This window comes from Hyla sarda, chromosome 1 (genome assembly GCF_029499605.1).
Source record: "Hyla sarda isolate aHylSar1 chromosome 1, aHylSar1.hap1, whole genome shotgun sequence".
NCBI classification, from domain to species: domain Eukaryota; kingdom Metazoa; phylum Chordata; class Amphibia; order Anura; family Hylidae; genus Hyla; species Hyla sarda.
Genome location: NC_079189.1, coordinates 362,965,825 through 362,987,711, shown reverse-complemented (window position 1 = coordinate 362,987,711; position 21,887 = coordinate 362,965,825). Strand labels below are relative to the sequence as shown.

The 21,887-nt window shown below is 42.6% G+C and overlaps 1 protein-coding gene across 15 annotated transcripts in view; it reads right to left on the bottom strand.

The window, feature by feature from the left end:
- Positions 1-21,887, bottom strand: part of LOC130274472 (zinc-regulated GTPase metalloprotein activator 1B-like) — a 164,636-nt gene that overhangs the window by 46,049 nt on the left and 96,700 nt on the right. For all 15 annotated transcript variants that reach the window (XM_056522871.1, XM_056522916.1, XM_056522926.1 and 12 more), the window contains one exon: positions 20,916-21,007. In XM_056522871.1, the coding sequence (XP_056378846.1) occupies positions 20,916-21,007 (92 nt within the window). The remainder of the gene's footprint in view (positions 1-20,915; positions 21,008-21,887) is intronic.

Below are 21,887 nucleotides of genomic sequence, written 5' to 3'. Positions count from 1 at the left end.
CAAAAAATCATAACTATTTTATATTTTAATACACAGACTAGTATGAGGGCTTGTTTTTTGCGCGACCAGTTGTCCGTTGTAATGCCATCACTCACTTTACCATAAAATGTATGGTGCAACCAAAAAAATACTATTTCTGTGGGGAAATTAAAAAGAAAACCGCAATTTTGCAAGTTTTACAGTAAAAATGACGTGTGTTCTTTATTCTTTGGGTCAATACGATTAAAATGATACCCATGATAACATACTTTTCTATTACTGTTGCGCCTTACGCAAACTTTTTAACCAAATTAGTACGTTTAAAATCTCCCTATTTTGAAGACTTATAACTTTTTCATTTTTCCGTATAAGCGGCGGTATGAGGGCTCATTTTTTGCGCCGTATTTGCTTTGTATTTTTTACGCTTTTACATTTTTTGGGGGGGTGGAGAAATAGGGAAAATGGGACAATTTACATTTTTATTGGGGGAGGGGGTTTAAAAAAAAAATGGACTTTTATTTTAAACATTTATAGTCCCCATAGGGTGGAAGGCAGTGGAGGCAGGTGAGGGGACCTCCATCTGCCGTTCTGGATGATCAGATCCGATAATCCATTTTAGTGACCGCAATGCTGCAGATACCTTGATCTTTATTGATCACGGAATCTGAGGGGTTAATGGCGGACATCCACGCGATTGCGAGAAATAGGGGTAGATTCCCGTGTAGAGCATGTCAGAATTGTTGGGATCACAAAGGGAGATACAGTAACACACTTCACAAAAGGCACACGGATAGCGATTAAAGTTTTTTTTTTTTTTTTTTTACATGTGAGACCAAAAAGGTTATATATTTAATTAAATGCCCGTGTGGAATATATTACGTCGGTCAAACATCTAGGATTGCGAAAATCAGACAAAATTTTAATAAAAGCGCTATAAGAAATTATAAGAAAAAAATAGAGGTAATGAAAAAAGATGAAGAGAAGAAAGATAAATTAGGGGAAACCAGTCTGGCTAGACATTTTTTTTTAAATGGTCATCAAGTATGTGACTTAAGGTGGATGGTGCTTGAAGAGATAGAGTACAGGACAGGAAGAGTTAACCAAAAATAACTTACTGAGACGTGATGTATACTGGATCCAGAGGTTAGGAACGCTAGTTCCGAATGGGATTAATGAAAATTGTTCGTTCAATGTATTTTTGTAAAATTGTTTTACTCTGCATGAGTGTTTTTAATGTGTAGTACATTCACTAATGTTTTTATGTATTTTTCTACTTTGTTAAAGAATTAATGTTCTTGCGAGAAGTATGGTATATTTAACATGGTGGTGGATGTGATAGGCTTGAGAAAGGGAGTTCTACCCCCTGAAACATTGCCAGGTTCATGGTCGGTGCTCGGATCTACTGAGCAGTCCAACTTCCAGCCCGCAGGAGATGCAACAGATCATGGCCAAGAACAGGAGACCTCGGTGAGGCTGATGAATCCTACAATTGCCTGATCGACTAGCTACTGCTACTTTATCACTGGGTGATTATCCTCTGTTGTATCTATTTATTTCTGTTTATGTAACAATTGAAGAAACTTTGGATAAAAGAAATGGATATATGCAATCGTCGTTTGTTGTGCTTTAATTCATGATGTTAATTACTGAATGATCAGCAGGCATCCCGTTCCCATCCCCACCCAATGCGTGGCGGGGACCGAAATTCCCAAGGGCGTATGTACGTCCTGGGCCCTTAAGTACCAGGGAGCCAGGGCATACCTGTATGCCCTAGGTCCTTAAGGGGTTAAAGGGGTACTCCGGTGGAAAACTTTTTTTTTTTTTAAATCAATTGATTCCAAAAAGTTAAACAGACTTGTAAATGACTTCTATTAAAAAATCTTAATCCTCCCAGGACTTATTAGCAGCTGTATACTACAGAGGAATTTTTTCTCTTTTTGGTTTTCTTTTCTGTCACAACCACAGTGCTCTCTGCTGACACCACTGTCCATGTCAGGAATTGTCCAGAGCAGGAGAAAATCCCCATAGCAAACATATGCTGCACTGGACAGTTCATAAAATGGACAGAGGTGTCAGCAGAGAGCACTGTGGTCCTGACAAAAAAGAAATTAAAAAAGAAAAGAATTTCCTCTGTAGTATTAAGCCGCTAATAAGTACTGGAAGGATTAAGAATTTTTAATAGAAGTAATTTACAAATCTGTTTAACTTTCTGGCACCAGCTGATAAAAAAAATAAAAAAGTTTTCCACCGGAGTACCCCTTTAAAGAATCTGATTGCAAACTGATGTGTAGCCACCTAGAGCTAGTACTGTGTATTGCTAGTACTATTGAGGGTTTAACTAGCATGTCACTATATTGTTTTGGCTTTGTCTTAGAAGAATTTCAACTCCTTAAATGGGCACTCCCATTTTTGCTTTTGCACTCCTTATGGTAAATAAAAATATTTCTAATATACTTTGTTTAAAAGAAATTAAGTTTTCTATGTTTTATTTGTGCTTAAAAAAGCTCAAGAGCACACTTCCCCCCATCTTATAGACAGACTTAGGACCGAAGCCCAAACACAGGAAGTGCCGCCTGGAGTGCTGAGGGGGGGGGTGTCCAACCAACAGCATATGGCAGTTAAGTGTGAAAGGAGCTATTATTGGATGAGGCTGGACAACCCCCCCCCCCCCCCCCCCTCAGCACTCCAACCTGCACTTCCTGTGTTTGGAACTTGGTCCAAAGTCTGTGTATGAGATGGGGGAAAATGTGCTCTTGAGCTTTTTTAAGCATAAATTAGACATAGAAGAAAAATTCATTTCTTTTGAACAAAGTATATAAAAAATATTTTTTGTTTACCATAAGGAGTGCAATAGCAAAAATGTATTTTAATGAGAGTTACCCTTTAAATGGGCACTGTCATTAAACAGGATTTTTAATATTTGATTCCTTGTGCCAAATAAATAACACATTCCATCTGGTCAAAATCTCAGATTTTGGTCTCCTGCTTGTAATGGCAGGAGTCCAAACTCAGGAAGTGGTTCTCTGCACTGAACTTGATTGACAGCTGCAAAGAGCCTCACTGAAAGCTGAACAGACTAAAAGCTGCACAGACTGAAAGCTGCAAAGAGCCTCACTGAAAGATACATAGACTGAAAGCTGCTGCACAGAGCTTGAGGTCTTCTATTCATCACAGCACTGCAACGATGTGAGGGCAGAAGTGGTCCCCCAGCAGGCTCCAGTGATGTCATGCCTACTGGGAAATGCCCACTTTCTCCTGCTGGAAGATTTCACTATGTGAATAAAGGTAAGATACACAGCTTTTTAAAGCTCTGACATTTTTTCTAAGGGTGGGAGGGGTGTTAAGAGTAGTTAGGGAACATAGCCTGAGTTATTTTAAAAACATTTATTTAGTGACAGGTGCTCTTTAACAAAGTTTTAAAAAAAAGTAAGGATAGACACGTGTATCCCCCGAAAATACATCACAAGGCCTTTTCAAAAACAGCACAAGCAAGATGGTAACCACACAATAATGCAAAAAAATAAAAATAAAAAAAATGAATAGAAAATATTACAATAAGAAAATAAACACAGATTTTAGACTAGTGTGACACCTTACTGTTTGGCAAAAAAAGCTGCAGTTCAGTTTTCATGGATATTTTTTCTATACACTTCTGAATCACAGCCAGAGGGGGATTTAAACGATATGGAGAATATAAAAGAAGGACTTCTCCTTTCTGCAGCATTTTCAACATATTTTGCTGTGTACTTTGCTACTGCGTATTTTCCTACCTATTAAAGTCAATGGGTAGCAAAATCAGCTTCATATTTTGCTACCCACTGACTTTAATTGGTAGAAAAATACGCAGCATAATACTGCATGCGTGACCCTAGCCTAGGTTTTTTTTTTTTTATTAGAGCAAAATACTGAATTTCTATTTTCAAGTTGCAGTTTTTTTTTTTTGTACATATTGATGGGGGCTGCCATCTTGCCTGGCTGCCTGGTACTTGGCGAACCAGGACATATATGTACCTCCTGATTCCCTATTGGACTATGAGGCAAGTGCAGGAGCTGCTCTCACTTAATAGACAGAGGGTCACGGCTACTGTTGGTAGCTGGGGACCCGCCGCTAATGACGTACATTAGAGATCATGCTAATGCCGACATTAACCCTTCAAATGCCGTGAAAAAGCCACCAGAGCTTTCTGCCCATCTACAAGTAGAATATTGTCTCTATATTTAACACATCTATCTTTCTTGCAATCCCCTGCTAAATGAATGCAGGCCCATGCTACTGATGATTTGTTAGCAATATCCATATGGTCTTATTTTACATATCTTTCAGTAGCCACATATGAATACATAGCATGTTACCAGTGTAAATCTATGTATCTGATCCACAATGTCTGACCCTTAAGCATCACTGTATAAGCTTAGCTCTCAGAGGTCTGAGTGACAGCTGCCTCTTTAGGACTCTTGTAAATAATAAAACTCTGCCATTTGTATTTAAATAACTTGCTCTAGGATGTCTCTTTGCAGAAACATCACTGGGAGAGAAACACTGACAGCACAGATAGCTATTGCTACGTGCATGACAGGCCTGTCCAAACAGATGAAAGGCAATGGTAACGGGGCTCGTTGAGGCGTCTGGAGCTGTCTAGCTGACATGATCACATGTGGTCCTTCGACCATCACTTTGTGTCAACATTGTAATACCTGTCATCTGCTTGAACAGCTTCCTGCAAGGTCTACAGAACCTGATTGTGTCCTGATGCCAATTGATTTCTGTCCCAAAAAGCTTAATCGTTTTCCAATTCGTCTGAAATGGACTTTACAAGAAACGGGGCCAAATCAATGTCTATTCCTTTAAAAGAAATTACTGTAGTATGACAATTATTTGGCTAGGAACCTGTATGTCACCGTTTTAAATGAGAAATAACAGAAATGCCAACTTGGGGATTGATTGATTCCTAGTGACAAAGAGGCCACCTAGATATTTAATGTTTAGAATAAATATCACCAGAAAAGATAAAAGAAGACAACATTACACTATGATAATGGGCTAAAGAAGTAACATAAATTCCAGGTTCACAACCTGCACAGTGAAGGAATTACACATACGTCTGTTTGGTTAAAGGGGTACTCCGGTGGAAAACTATTTTTTTTAATCAACTGGTGCCAAAAACAGATTTGTAAATTACTTCTATTTAAAAATTCTGAATCCTTCCAGTACTCCTGTGGAAAACTTTTTTTTTTAATCAACTGGTGCCAGAAAGTTATACAGATTTGTAAATAACTTTTATTTAAAAATCGTAATCCTTCCAGTACTTGGCAGCTGCTGTATGCTCCAGAGGAAGTTATTTTCTTTTTCAATGTCTTTTCTGCCTGACCACAGTGCTCTCTGCTGACACCTCTGTCCATGTCAGGAACTGCCAAGAGCAGGAGAAAATCTCCATAGAAAACCTTTCCATAGAAAACCATAGAAAATCTGTATAACTTTCTGGCACCAGTTGATTTAAAAAAAAATTGTTTTCCACAGGAGTACCCCTTTAACCCCTTAACGACGCAGGACGTATATTTACATCCTGCGCCGGCTCCCGCGATATGAAGCGGGATCGCGCCGCGATCCCGCATCATATCGCGTGGGTCCCGGCGCTAATCAACGGCCGGGACCCGCGGCTAATACCACACATCGCCGATCGCGGCGATGTGCGGTATTAACCCTTTAGAAGCGGCGGTCAAAGCTGACCGCCGCTTCTAAAGTGAAACTGAAAGTATTCCGGCTGCTCAGTCGGGCTGTTCGGGACCGCCGCGGTGAAATCGCGGCGTCCCGAACAGCTGATCGGACACCGGGAGGGCTCTTACCTGCCTCCTCGGTGTCCGATCGACGAATGACTGCTCCGTGCCTGAGATCCAGGCAGGAGCAGTCAAGCGCCGATAATGGTGATCACAGGCATGTTAATACACGCCTGTGATCAGGATGAGAGATCAGTGTGTGCAGTGTTATAGGTCCCTATGGGACCTATAACACTGCAAATAAAAAGTAAAAAAAAAGTGTTAATAAAGGTCATTTAACCCCTTCCCTAATAAAAGTTTGAATCACCCCCCTTTTCCCATAAAAAAAATAAAACAGTGTAAAAAAAAATAAAAATAAACATATGTGGTATCGCCGCGTGCGTAAATATCCGAACTATAAAAATATATCATTAATTAAGCCGTACGGTCAATGGCGTACGCGCAAAAAAATTCCAAAGTCCAAAAAAGCGTATTTTGGTAACTTTTTAAAACATTAAAAAATGAATAAAAAGTGATCAAAAATTCAGATCAAAACAAAAATCATACCAATAAAAACTTCAGATCACGGCGCAAAAAATGAGTCCTCATACCGCCCCGTACGTGGAAAAATAAAAAAGTTATAGGGGTCAGAAGATGACATTTTTAAACGTATACATTTTCCTGCATGTAATTATGATTTTTTCCAGAAGTGCGACAAAATCAAACCTATATAAGTAGGGTATCATTTTAACCGTATGGACCTACAGAATAATGATAAGGTGTAATTTTTACCGAAATATGCACTGCGTAGAAACGGAAGCCCCCATAAGTTACAAAATGGCGTTTTTTTTTTCGATTTTGTCGCACAATGATTTTTTTTTCCGTTTCGCCGTGCATTTTTGGGTAAAATGACTAATGTCACTGCAAAGTAGAATTGGCGACGCAAAAAATAAGCCATAATATGGATTTTTAGGTGGAAAATTGAAAGGGTTATGATTTTTTAAAGGTAAGGAGGAAAAAACGAAAGTGCAAAAACGGAAAAACCCTGAGTCCTTAAGGGGTTAAGCAATATAGCTTAAAATAAAATAATAGTTACATAGTTAGTATGGTTGAAAAAATACATATACGTCTATAAAGTTCAACCAAAGAATTGAAGGGAAGGGGTATGGTTGGATGAATGGGGAAGGGATGTGAGTTTATATTTCTGCATGAGCATTAAAGGAGAGGTATCATGGAAAACTTATCCCCTATCCGGAGGGGTCCAAGCGCTGGGGCCCCCCGCGATCTCCTGTATTGAGCCCTGGCTCTCCTTCACAGTGGCGCGTTACAACCCCCGCCCAAAGCGGGGGCCGCCACGCCCCCTCCATATAGCTCTATAGGAGAGCTGTTTGGCAATCTTTGGCTCTCCCATAGAGCTATATGGAGGGGGCATGGCAGGCCGCTGTGAAGGAGAGTCGGGGCTCTAAACAGGAGATCGCAAGGGGCCCCAGTGCTTTGACCCCACGCAATCTATTGGATAGGGGATAAGATTTTTTCCATGATACTTCTTCTTTAAAGGAAATCTGTCACCGAAGTCACCTGCACTAACCTGTCGGTACCGACAGGTAGTGCAGGTGACACTGATGACAACGGTACTTACCTTGTCCCGTTCCGTGGCGGGGATCTTCGGTAATCTCCTCAGATCCGGGCACCTAACTTGGGGCACTTGTCGGTAGCGACAAGTTAGTGCAGGTGACACTGGTGACAGATTTAATTAATGTTAATTGTTACATAGTTACATAAATATGTGACTGCAGAATAATGGTCACATGATGCAAATTTTTTCCATAAAAAGATACAGATACAGATAATTATTATAAAAAAAATTACCCATGTGCTTTTCTGTGTCAGCAGTGCAGATGTTAAAGGGGATTACCTTTTAAGAAACTTCAAACATGTCAAATTTTGGTTGGGTTCCAGAGAATCCCACTGAATGATTAATAAAATAGACTGAAGTGATCTGCTGAGCACTGTGCCCGATGATTTCTCCTGAGCACTGTGTAAAGAGCGGCATGAGTGGTATAAAGATATTATACAAATACAGAGAGAGAGAGAGAAGGAAAATCTGATGTGTCTAAAAATCGTAAAGTTTGATGGTAGTAGTATTTCCCACGTTTTTGTCAGTTTTATTTAAAAATATTGTACCCATTTTTATGTTTCTCAATCTTTTTAGAACTTTTTAAAACAAATTCTGTATGATTAAATGGATCAAAACATACGGTGATATTCTTCTATATGATTTACAGACAGTAATGTTAAAAAAAATTAAAAAATCGGAAACGATGTAATTCGTTTTTGAATTGTGACAAAAAAATTTGTGGTCAACTACAATTTTCCACCCAAATAAAAATCGGACAAAAACGCAACAGACTAATATGGATGCATGTGTTAAGATACGATTTAATACGACCAGATTTATAGGATTCTATACAATGTGGTTGAATAAACATGTAAAGGGGAAATAAATAGCAAAAAGAAAGCATTTAAGCCTCTAAAACAGGAAGGCGATAAAAAAAAAAAAAGCATTAAACAGCTATAGGGAAAAAAAAATAAAATAATAATAATAAAAGCAGTAAAATAGGAGAACGAAAGACTCATTGCCAAAGAGAGTAAAACTAACCCCTAAATGTTATTGAATTAAAAAGACTTAAAGGGGTACTCCGGTGGTTAAGATTTTTGGCTATATTGCATCTTCTTTTAATGTTCATGTTTTTTGCAGATGACATGTATTATATGTTTGTATAGCATGTGTCTTTTTTTTCTTACCTGTTTGTGAGCCAGGAAGTTATGTAGTTCTGTGTTGGATCTCTTACTGTTGTCCACAACGTCGGCCATGTTAGGATTAGGCTGTGGACAACATGTCAGGGCCTTTTTTTTCTCTGTTCTTTCAGAACTGCATGAGAGAAAGAAGCCACACCCCCTCATTTCCCCCTCCCAGAGGACGCAGGTGTGCATGAGAGAAAGAAGCCAGAGCACAGAGCTCCTCATCTCCCCTCCCCCTGCTCTGTCTTCTGAGGATGCAGGTCTGCACTGAAAGAAGACAGAGAAGATAAGAGTGTTATCTGAAGGGGAGGATAACAAAGTGCATGGGCTGGGGATGAATAGACTGCAGAGGAATAAATCTTGGACTGGGAATGATTTCTATGTCTGAAAGGGGGGGGGGAATGACACATGCTGGGAGTTGTAGTCCCTGTTATGTGTGTGTGTATGCTAGTGTTTACAAACCAGTGCGCCTCCAGCTGTTGCAAAACTACAACTCCCAGCATGCCTTGACAGACTTTGGGCATGCTGGGAGTTGTAGATTTGCAACACTTGGAGGCACACTGGTTGGGAATCACTGTTCTAGCCTATTCAGCATACACATCATGTTACACCAGTGTTTCCAAACCAGTGTGCCTCCAGCTGTTGTAAAACTACAACTCCCAGCATGCCCTGATAGCCTTTGGGCATGCTGGGAGTTGTAGTTTTGCAACAGCAGGAGGCACAATGACTGGGAAACACTGGCCTAGCCTATTCAGTATATTACAAACAAAGTGCATTGTTTCCCAACCAGGGTGTCTTCAGCTGTATCAAAACTACAACTCCCAGCATGCCCGGACAGCTATTGCCTGTCCGGGCATGCTGGTTGTAGTAGTTTTGCAACACCTGGAGGCACCCTGGTTGGGAAACACTGGTGTATGCCCTATAGAGGTGTGGTGAACTACAACCCCCAGGAGACTACAGAGGCAGCATGCTGGTGTTATACCACAGACTCCTGAATGACACATGCTGGGAGTTGTAGTCCCTTTTGTGTGTGTATGTCAGTATATCCCAACCAGTGCTGATTATATTAGTGTGCTGTGTATAAGGGGGCCGACCCTGGAAAATAGTAGGGTGGGTAAAGGGCGGAACAAAAAAAAAAGGAGCCGTCACAAACCAGAAAGGCATGTGGCATGCTGGGATTTGTAGTTTTCAGCACAGCAAGAAGCAGGAAATAGAAGCAAAGATAGGAAAACAAAGTGGGGGATAAAAAGACAACAAAGAATGGAAATAGAGTCGCCTAAACAACAAGAATAGAAATTAAACAAAACAAATAGGGTAAGTCAAAAACTGAAAAACATGTTGACCACCGGAGTACCCCTTTAAATAAAAAGGTTAAAACTGAAAGTGTCGGCCCTATAAGAGGTAATGGGGGGAAACGATAGAGGGTGAGAAGGAAAAAGGGAATATACCGTATTTATCGGCGTATAACACGCACTTTTTAGGCTAAAATTTTTAGCCTAAAGTCTATGTGCGTGTTATACGCCCGATACACCCCCAGGAAAGGCAGGGGGAGAGAGGCCGTCGCTGCCTGCTTCTCTCCCCCTGCCTTTCCTGGGGTCTAGAGCCCTGCTGCTGGCCCTTCTCTCCCCCTGGCTATCGGCGCCACTGCCAGTTCTGTCCCCCTGACTATCGGTGCCGGCGCCCCATTGCCGGCGCCGATAGCCAGGGGGAGATAAGCGGCGCCGACAGCCAGGGGGTGCCGGCGCCGCTGCCCCGTTGCCTCCCCCCCATCCCTGGTGGCATAATTACCTGTTGCCAGGGTCGGGTCCGCGCTGCTGCAGGCCTCCGGAGTGCGTCCCCTGCGTCGTTGCTATGCGCTGCACGTCATGCGCCGCGCCGTGTATAGCAACAACGAAGGGGACGCACGCCGGAGGCCTGCAGCAGCGCGGTCCCGACCCCGGCAACAGGTAATTATGCCACCGGGGATGGGGGAGGCAACGGGGCAGCGGCGCCGGCAATGGGTGCCGCTGCCCCTTCTCTCCCCCTGGCTGTCGGCGCCGCTCCTCTCCCCCTGGCTATCGGCGCCGGCAATGGGGCGCCGGCACCGATAGTCAGGGGGACAGAACAGGCAGCGGCGCCGATAACCAGGGGGAGAGAAGGGCCGGCAGCAGGGCTCTAGACCCCAGGAAAGGCAGGGGGAGAGAAGCGGGCAGCGACTGCCTCTCTCCCCCTGTCTTTCCTGGGGGTGTATCGGGGTATACACGCGCACACACGCACCCTCATTTTACCATGGATATTTGGGTAAAAAACTTTTTTTACCCAAATACCCTTGGTAAAATGAGGGTGCGTGTTATAGGCCGGTGCGTGGTATACCCCGATAAATACGGTATTAAACATATTTCTCTAGAATTGAATTTAAAGAGTACCTGTCATCAACTAAACTTTCCCTGATCCCCCTCCCCATCTGTCCCTTACTCTAACTATGCCTATCCCTGGTTTAAAACGCTGTGGAAATACCTTTTTTTTTTTATCCCTCTTCATTAGCTCAGGAGCACTGTCTTTCTGAGCGGTGGAAGGAGGCGGGTCCCTGTAGGCATGATGTCACATGAAGCCTGGCCGGGACTCTGCTTCTGCCAGTCTTCCTGTATGCTGCTCTCCCTCTGCAGCAGTGTTTCCCAACCAGGGTACCTCCAGCTGTTGCAAAACTACAACTCCCAGCATGCCCAGACAGCCAACAGCTGTCTGGGCATGCTGGGAGTTGTAGTTTTGCAATAGCTAGAGGCACCCTGGTTGGGAAACACTGCTCTGCAGTGTGCATACAGACTAAGTACACGGGAGGGACGGCAGCCTCTATCTCTCTCTCCTGTGTCTCTCTGCACTAAAAAGTCAGGGGCGGTGGGAGCAATTACTGAGGCAGTAATTAAGATGAATGTCAGGGGGGGCACAGAGCAGGGAGTGCAGTGAGATAATACAATGTATAAGATAACGTGTGGTGAGGGGCAGGGAGAACACAGAGCAGGGGGAGGGGGAGGTGACTGGCCTCTGTTATATGAGAGGCATGTGCAGGCTTGTAGCTCACTGTGCTGCTCCAGGCTGGGAGCGAGTCCTGAACTTAGAGTACTGAACTTCCTGTGGAAGGACCAGAGCCCTTTCAGCATTAGTCCTAAAAGCTGTACACTTACTATGAAAAGCATAGGAAGCTGCCTGCAGACAAAGCATAGAAGAGAGACCCCCTAGTGGCCAAAAGTATAAAATGAAAAAACTGGTATAAATATTAATATTTTTTAATGAAGATATATTACAATATGTCTTCATTAATGATTATGAACAACATATTAAAAGTTTTTGTTGATGACAGGTACTCTTTAAGGGAACTTCCAACCACAACCAAGAAAAGGGATATCTAAGGGAGAATTCACACCCCCATTTTTGCAATACAGCTCCCATATCAGGTTTTTGATGAAAAACGGATACCTCAAAACCATACTAAACTGTATCAAAATGTGTGTGCAAATTTGAATCCGTATATGGTTAAAAACCGTATACGGCTAGAAAAATTATGTCCGGTTGCATCCGTTTTTTAAGAAAAAAGGTATCCGTTTTTCACTTTTCACTCCATGAAATCTATATCAACATAGCACAGAAAAACTTTTCGGGAGTGGTCCAAGAATTTTTCACTAAAATACGCAGACTTAAAAAAGCAGAGTGTGAACCAGAACTTACACTTAGTGAGTGGTTCTTGACAAACCACTCACAATCTTAAAACGCCTTTTTCACTATCCCCCATGGTTCCTTGTCCGCTGCAGAAGCCCCTCCGAATACAGCAATGGGAAAAGAGAAAAAAACTCAAAATAGGAGCGCGGACATGTTCCACTACAAAGTGCATACATAAAATTCGATATTCCAAATGCACTTACTTCACTGAGGAGGGTTCTTACGTCCTAAACCCTCCTCAATCCTGCATGCCTTCAAACACTAGGTCTGAACACAGTTTTATGAAGCCGGGCGTTTCCCTCGTTTTCTCTTTCTTTCCACTCCAAAGGTCTTTTCTGAAGAGATTTCAAATGCAGCCGAAAATTCTGAAATGCTCATTCCTTTATCAAATACGAATTTATTGTACTAAAACATGCATAAAAATATTTGTACTAGTACTCCTTTATATTTTTTATGCATGTTTTTGTATAATAAATTCGTATTTGATAAAGGAATGAGCATTTCTGAATTTTTGGCTGCATTTGAAATCTCTTCAGAAAAGACCTTTGGAGTGGAAAGAAAGAGAAAACGAGGGAAATGCCCGGCTTCATAAAACGGTGTTCAGACCTAGTGTTTGAAGGCATGCAGGATTGAGGAGGGTTTAGGACGTAAGAACCCTCCTCAGTGAAGTAAGTGTATTTGAAATATCGAATTTTATGTATGCACTTTATAGTGGAACATGTCCGCTCTCCTATTTTGAGGTTTTTTTTTTCCCACTCCATGAAATGAAATTCCATGAAAAAAAAAAAAACTGTGCAAAGTCAAAAAACGTATGGTGCAAACAGATGGAACCGTACGCACATATGGTTCTGTACGGTTCCCATTGACTCCCATGTTAAAAAAAAGTATACGATTTAATACAGTTTTTCACCCGGACCGGACCAAAAAAAGTGGTAGGCTACGGTTTTGGGTACAGGGAAAAAAACACGGACAAAACTGTACAAGAGGCTAAACGGATGTAACCTGATGCATCTTTTGGCATACGGTTTTCAATGGAGAGTCAATGCATACGTTTTCAGTACGGTTCCAGACGGTTTTCACATTGAAAACATATACTGGAACTGTATTGCAAAAACGTGGTGTGAATGCACCCTAACAAGGACAATATTTATAACAGACATTTCCCAGGTTTGGTTTAGTACTGTGTTTTACCTAGCCCTGCAGCTCTACATTCTAAATGTCGTGGGTGTCCAAAAAGGCTGGAGCCCTTTCAGCAAGAAAATGATCACTAACCACACAAAGGAAATTTATCAGGGGATTTAGAGTTTGTTTTTTTTTGCTTACAAAAGTCACACAAAAAGTCGCACATGCGCCTAAGCAATTTTTTGTGTGACTTTTGTGCGTAAGCAAAAAATAACAATCAGCCCTACCTAAGCAATTTTCAGTTTTCACTTTGCAGTGTTTGGGAATTTATCAAGTGCGAAAGTCACAAAACCCCTTCAAAAAGTGTAAGCCAGGTCAAACTTGTGACATCAATTTTCAAAATGTCGCACAAAAAATTTGCAACTGCGACTTTTGTGCAACTCCACTCCCCAGCCACCCGCCCGCATCTAACACCAGCCTGCTAGGTAATGCAGAACTACAACTCCCAGCATGCCCTTACAGTGAGGACATGCTGGGAGTCATAGTTACAACAGCTTGCGGGCAGGTGGTAGATACGGGCGGGTGGCCGGGGTGTGGAGCCAGCCTACAGAAATATGAAATTACAGCACTGTAATTTCATATTTCCTGGGAAGACCTGTGATTGGTCCAGGCCGCCTGGCCAATCACAGCTGCCAGCGGGAAATATAAAGTTACAGTGCCGTAACTTCATTTTCCCTGATGGGAAGCCAGGGAGCAGAGCGCAATACCGCCCCCTTCCCTGGCTTCCTTATCACTTATTGCGCCGCATGACTACAACTCCCAGCATGCCCTTACAGTAAGAACATGCTTGAGAGTTGTAGCCATGCAGCGCGGGTGGGTGGGCAGAAGATGTGCGGGCGGGTGACAAGCTTGTTACCTGCACACACATCTCCCGCCTGCGCTGCACGACTACAAGGACATGCTGGGAGTTGTAGTCCTGCGGCGGGGGAGGGTGACAAGCTTGTCCCCTGCCCCTGCCGCACGACTACAACTCCCAGCATGCCTTTACTGTTAGGGCATGCTGGGAGTTGTAGTCGTGCAGCAGGGGGCGGGTGACAAGTACATCTACCGCCTGCCAGTGTCACACAACTACAACTCCCAGCAAGCCCTTACAGTAAGGGCATGCTGTGAGTTGTGGTTGTGCGGCGGGGCAGGTGACAAGTTGTCATCCACCCGCACATCTCTTGCCCGTGCCGCACGACTACAACTCCCAGCATGTCCATCCTGTAAGGGCATGCTGGGAGTTGTAGTCGTGCAGCGGGCAGGTGACAAGCTTGTCACCCGCCTGCACATCTCCCACCTGTGCTGCACAACTACAACTCCCAGCATGCCCTTACTGCAAGGGCATGCTGGGAGTTGTAGTTGTGCGGTGCCGGCAGCAGGAGATGTGCGAGTGGGTAACAAGCATGCCTGCACATCTCCCACCAGCCATGCCTCACAAGACTACAACTCCAAGCATGCCCTTACAATGAGGACATGCTGGGAGTTGTAGTTGATCGACACGGGCGGGAGATGTGTGGGCGGGTGACAATAAATACACTAACCTATTTTCAGTGGGTTTTTTTTCTTCTCATTTCAGATCCGTATATCCTGTGGACTACTTCGGATTCGGTGGACTAAGTGTGTTTTTTTAAATTTTTTTTTACTTTACAGGCTTAGTAGTGGAAGCAGTCTTATAGATGGAGTCCATTACTAAGCCGGGGCTTAGCGTTAGCCACACAAACAGCTAGCACTAACCCCCAATTATAACCCCAGTACCCACCGCCACAGGGGTGCCGGGAAGAGCCAGTACCAACAGGCCTTGGCGCTCCTGGGCCTAGGCGGTAACAGGCTGGCGTTATTTAGGCTGGGGAAGCCAGTAACAATGGTCCTCATCCACCCTGGTAACATCAGGCTGTTGCTGCTTGGTTGTTATCTGGCTGAGAATAAAAATAGAGGGAACCATATGTGTTTTTTTATTTTTTATATTTAATAATTTATGCAAAAAACATGTGTGGTTTCCCATATTTTTATTCTCAGCCAGATATCAACCAAGCAGCAACAGCCTGACATTACCAGGGTGAGTGCGGACCATTGTTACTGGCTCTCCCCAGCCTAAATAACGCCAGCCTGTTACCGCCTAGGCCCAGGAGCGCCATTTTTGATGGTCCTGGTCTGTTGGTACCGGCTCTTCCCGGCACCCCTGTGGCAGTGGGTAACGGGATAATATTTGGGGGTTAGTGCTAGCTGTTTTTGGGGCTAATTCTAAGCCCCGGCTTAGTAATGAATTCCGTCTATAAGATATATTTTTTCACAGCTGTGACTTGAGGTGGGGTTACAAAGTGGTGTTTTTTTTATTTTATTTTTTTATTTCATACATATATACAGACAAACAAGAGGAGGGTAGATGACATGAGATTATAAAATTTTTAGTGCTAATGGTTTAAATTTTAACCATTTAGACCATGCTTTCATAAATTGGGCAAGCCTATCATTTGCAGTAGCTATAGACCATTCCATATGGCAGTTATGATGTATCAGATTAATTATACTGTTGATCCCCGGTGTCTCTGGATCCTTCCACTTCGCCGCTATTTTATTTCTGACTATAATTGGGCAGTGGACTATTACTGTTTAGTCTGCTAGTGGTAAATTGTCCAAGCTAAGGTTTAAAAGGGCTACTTCAGGGGATTATATAGCCTATTATTTTACATAGCATGTGGAAAGCTTGCTTCCATACTTCTTGGATACAAATACACTCCCACCACATATGTATGTAGTTTCCTATCTGTAAATTACAACATCAACAAGTGTCTGAAATTTCCGGATTCATTTTTGACATTCTACATGGGGTTAGATGTCACCTATATAGTAGCTTCCTGTCAGTCTCAAGATGGGCTGCACATTTAGAAATTTTAGAGCCGAATACAAATGCATTAGCCCATTGTTGGGCTGTAAATGGTTTCCTCAAGTCTGTCTCCCATTTGTCACATAGGGGCCATAATTCGCTCCCTCCTAGCAGAGCTCAATACATTTTTGATATCCCTTTGGTGACTAACTTCGACCCAAGGAATATTTGTTTAAATGGAGAGATTAGAATTTTCCCTAGGAGATTTAATGAATCAATAAAAGGTCTCAATTGGAGAAATTAAAAAATCTATATATATATATATATATATATATATATATATATATATATATATGTACCTTAAATTTTTTAAAGATCAAGTGCATTCTTAAGCCAGGGCTTAGTGTAAGCCTCCAAATCATGAAACAGTATCTCTCCTTTGTTAACCTGGTGCCCAGAAACACCGTGGTTTTGGGAAGAGCAGGTATATTCAAAAATGGAGCTCATAGGCCTAATTTACAACAGTTTGGCAATCCTAAGGCAGGGAAGGCAAATAACGTTCCTCACCCACCTTGTTAATGTGAGAGTGTGGCTGCCTGATTGTTATGTTTTGGGATTTTAAATATGGGGAGCCCTACATATGTTTTTAATTCAGCTTTAAATTCTTGCTGACAAATAAAATTGGGGTTTTAGTAATATTTGGGATCTCAGCAACATAACAAGCAAGCAGCATCATCCGTTTGTTAGCAGGGTGCCCATTGTTGCTGCCCTGCCCCCCTAGCAAAAATTGTGCTATCCGTTTATCCTCTAGGCCCTTGTGTACTATTTATTTGAGAGGTTTCAGGCAATTTGGGACTGATTCCCTGTTGACCTTGGTTACCAGTGTAATATTTTGTTAAATATTAATATTTTGTAATATATATATATATATATATATATATATATATATATATTTAGTGTAATATTTTGTTAAATATTAATATTTTGTAATATATATATATATATATATATATATATATTTTTTTTTTTTATAAGAATATTTTGTAATATTTCACTGTCTAATCTGGGCAATAAATTTGTAAGGTCCTCCAAGAATTATCTCACCTACATAGAATGGAGGAACTACTGGCAGAATCCCCAAAACAGATACATAGATTCTCCCTGACTTGGTCACCTAGGATGGCCTTTACCTCCTCTACGACCTATGCTCAAATATACCTAGCCGCTTCACTGCCATTGCCCTTTAAACGCCCTCCCCTATAATGCGCCTTTGACATAAGTAGCCTAGCAACCCCCCCCCCCCCCCCCCCCCACAGCTGACCTGACTGTATCCTTCCCCCTTCTCCTACTAATCGACTTGACGACCTTGGTGGCTTGGGGTGTTCCTGGTCCGTTTCGACCCGTCGGGTAAGTTTTTCAATTCCGTAACTCCGCTCCTGTGCCTATTCTCACCACCTTTCTTCCTATCACTCTTACCCCTGTCTCTCTTTCCTTTTATCTCTCCATCTCTGACTCATCACTTCTTTTTTGCTTTCCTTAATGGTAACACCCTAGTCGGTTTACCCACACACTACTTAATGATAACTCAGTAATACCTATTCTGTTTCCGCTCTCAACCAGACTTGTTTATACCCTGATTGGCATGTAATTACCTACAGCTGAGAGCGCTATACGTGCCCGATCTCTCAGTCTACCTTACATTACTCTGTGCCTTGACTCCGATCCCCTGTGCACGCTTCTGATTCTAACAGTGCTGGGACATGGACACATTTATTTTTCTTCTCATATATCACGCCGTGTAACACTGACTTGTTATATTTATACTTGAATGTTGTATAACCGCTGTTTATCTTACACTATCCTGTTAAAAAATTTAATAAAAGTCTATATTGAAAAAATAAATAATAAAAATAAAAATTTGTAAGGTCCAAACTGTACATTAAACTTTCTGTACGCAGGCCAGCTCTGGTGCAGGTAAACTCCACCTCATCACCATGCTGCTATGTTTTGCAAGTAAAGCTCACAGCATGCTCTTCCAGTGCAGACATGCTGGGAGTTGTAGTTGCACAACATAGCTGGCAGATGTTCTAGGTGGCTGGGTGGTCATATTTATTTTGTTTACTCACCTCTCTTGTCACTTTCTAACTTGCTTCTGGGTTTTTCCTTTCATTTTTTTCTCATTAGCCTCTGTGCGACTTTTTGATCAAAAAAGTTGCACGAAAGTAATAATTTTGTTGCACAAAATGTCGCACAGGAGTCAAAACCACGCAAAAAAATAAAAAATACCTCACATGAGCTTTGTAGTTTAAACAGATTTGGATGGTAGAAGTGAAGAGAAACACTGCACAGTGCTCTCCAAACTGGCCCTCTAGATCTTGCATAAAGAAAACTCCCAGCATGGCCAGGCATGGTCTTGGCATGCTGGGATTTATAGTTTGGCTAGATTTTGAGGGTAAAAGTTCAGGGATCAATAAAAGATTATGTAAAACTACAACACACATCATGCCTAGACAGCAAAGGGCTGAAAGAGCATGCTGGGAGTTGTAGTTTGGCAAGATCAGGAGGGCACCTACAAGACTGTGGTCCTCCAGACCCACCGATCCCGATGCTAATACAAGCAAATGTATTGCTGTGAGAAATTTCATTTACAGCTTGTGTAAGCTGTTTTCCTGAGCCAGGTATGACTTTGCTTAAGGACCAAGCCCATTTTCACCTTAAAGGAAAACTGCCACCAAATCCCCCCCCCCCCCCCCCCACACACACACACTAACCAAAGGTACTGGCTGGTAGTGTGAGGGATGCGCTGATCAATATGATGCTTACCATGCCCGGATCCACCCGCCGTTCGCCTGTTATCTTCATTATTCCAGATATGCAAATCATCTTCTAACTGGCACGGGCGGGGTTACTGGCTTCATCTGGAACCACCGCTCGTCTGCTGCACCGCCCGGCTTATGCATATTCATGCCCTTCCTCTCCTCCCCGCTCTGTATGTGACTCCACTGTGCTGAGGCCACTTCCGGGTGTACACAGGAAGCAGGTACATGCGCAGTAGAGTCACATACAGAGCAGGGAGTAGAGGGGGATACGGAGGGAGGGCATGAATATGCATAAGCCGGGCAGTGCTGCGGGCCAAGCGGCGGTGACGTCACAGTGCCAGATGAAGGCAGTAACCCTGCCCATGCCAGATAGAAGATGATTTGCATATCTGGAATAATAAAGATAACGGGCAAACGGCGGGGCGGATCTGGGCATGGAAGGCAGCATATTAATCAGCATCCCCTGCACTTCCAGCCAGTACCTCTGGTTAGTGTGTGTGTGTGTGTGTGGGGGGGGGGGGGTTGGTGACATTTTCCTTTTTTTTTGCAAATATGACCACTGTCACTTTATGCATTACTAACTCTAGGGTGCTTTTACTATTCATTCTGATTCCGAGATTATTTTTTTGTGAAATATTCTACTTTATGTTAGTGGTAAATTTCCATCAATACTTGCATCATTTCTTCATTTCTTGCATCAAAATTCCAAAATGTGATGAAAAATGTGAAAATGGACATCCTAAATAAATTATATATTGATTCACATATACAATAGTGTTCTGCGGGCACAGTAGAGGGCTCAGAAGGGAAGAAGCGACAATGGGATTTTGGAGAGTGAATTTTGCTGAAATGGTTTTTGTCACATTTAGGAAGCCCCTATGGTGCCAGGACAGCAAAGGAACAAAACAAAAAAAAAAAAACACATGGCATACTATTTTTGAAACTACACCCCTCAAGGAATGTAACAAGGGGTACAATGAGCCTTAACACCCCACAGGTGTTTAACGACTTTTCGTTAACGTCGGATGTGTAAATGAATTTTTTTTTTTCACTTAAATGAATTTTTCCCCCCCAAATTTTACATTTTTACAAGGAGTAATAGGAGAAAATGCCCCCCAAAAATTGTAACCCCATCTCTTCTGAGTATGGAAATACCCCATGTGTGGACGTAAAGTGCTCTGGAGGTGCACTACAATGCTCAGAAGAGAAGGAGCCACATTTGGCTTTTTGAAAACATATTTTGCTGAAATTGTTTTTGGGGGAATGTCACATTTAGGAAGCCCCTATGGTGCCAGAACAGCAAAAAAAAAACTCCACCTGGCAAACTATTTGGGAAACAACACCCCTCACAGAATGTAACAAGGGGTACAGTGAGCCTTTACACCCCACAGGTGCTTGACAAGTTTCTGCTAAAGTTGGATGAAAATGAAAAATTTGTTTTTTTTCACAAAAATGCTGGTGTTACCCAAAATTTTTCATTTTCATTTTCACAAGGGGTAATAGGAGAAAAAGCATTCCAAAATTTGTAACACCATTTCTTGTGAGTATGGAAATACCCCATATGTGGACGTTAAGAGCTCTGTGGTCGAACTACAATGCTCAGAAGAGAAGGTACGCCATTGAGCTTTTGGAGAGAGAACACTGCATGTTCCAAAATGAAAAGAGCATACCAATGCAAGATTTGTAGATTTTGCTTTTCTTGCTTCTCCGTTAAAAAGTCTCCCGTAAATGCAACATGTCGCACATGAGACAATTGTGAGACAAACATAAGCAAAGAAAAAAGCATAAATCCTTTGATAAATATCCCCCAAAGAGATTATGTAATGAAAGTATTTTACAATGTTTTAGAAGTATGAAAAATCAAAGATTAACTTGGTTACCTGGATCTGCTAAACCTGTGGTTTCCAGTAGTATGTAGTCAAACTTTCCTTTCTTCTGCATTAGATTCTCTATTGCTTTCAGTCCATTGTCCCTCAAATAAAAATGAAACATTTTGTGGACTATTAACACTTTAATTGTTATTGGAAATATAATACACTGCTCAAAAAAACAAAGGGAACACTTAAAGGGTAGCTCCCACCATCCTATATTTTTTTTTCTGTCCCTGCCTATTGCACATCTATCCCTAACCACTTCCCTGCCTTTAATTTTTGTTTTACCATCTTAGAAATAACTTTATGTCTGCCTGGTAGTGTGCTCACTACCAGGCAGACTTCCCCAGCAGGCGTGACGTCACTGATGCCTGCTGGGGGGGCTGCCTTCCGCCCTTAGTTCATCTAAACAGGGTGCCTCCAGCCGTTTTACCACTACAACTCCCAGCTTGCCCTGACATCTATTGGCTGTCAGGGCATGCTGGGAGTTGTAGTGGTAAAACAACTAGAGGCACCCTGTGCTGAAAACAATCTTTGTAATGGGCACTACCCGCTCCCCCTGCACAGTTCCACGGCCGCAGCGCAAATCCCCCCCCCCCATGGCCCCCAACCCCCTCCATAAAACCACTGCCGCGCTACCCGATCCCTTACAACTCCCTATAAGATGTCCCTATATTATTCCCTACCTATAAGAGGACAGTAGCAGCAGCGCCGTGCGTATGTCGGGAGGCGGGGCTGGCGCGCATGGCTAGGGAGCCAATGCGCTCAAGCCCTGGCTTTCACAGCGCTTGCTTCCGCCTGTCTGATTGACAGGCAAGGAGCGAGCGCAGGCTGAATGAATTAGGACCGATGCCTTGCCGGCATCGGTCCGAATTCAAGCGTGATGTCACGCCAGCCTGCAGCCGACCACTAAGAGGGAGACCCCTAGTGGCCGGTTTTCAAATGTAAATTAAACCACTTTAGTAAAAAAAATAAAAAATG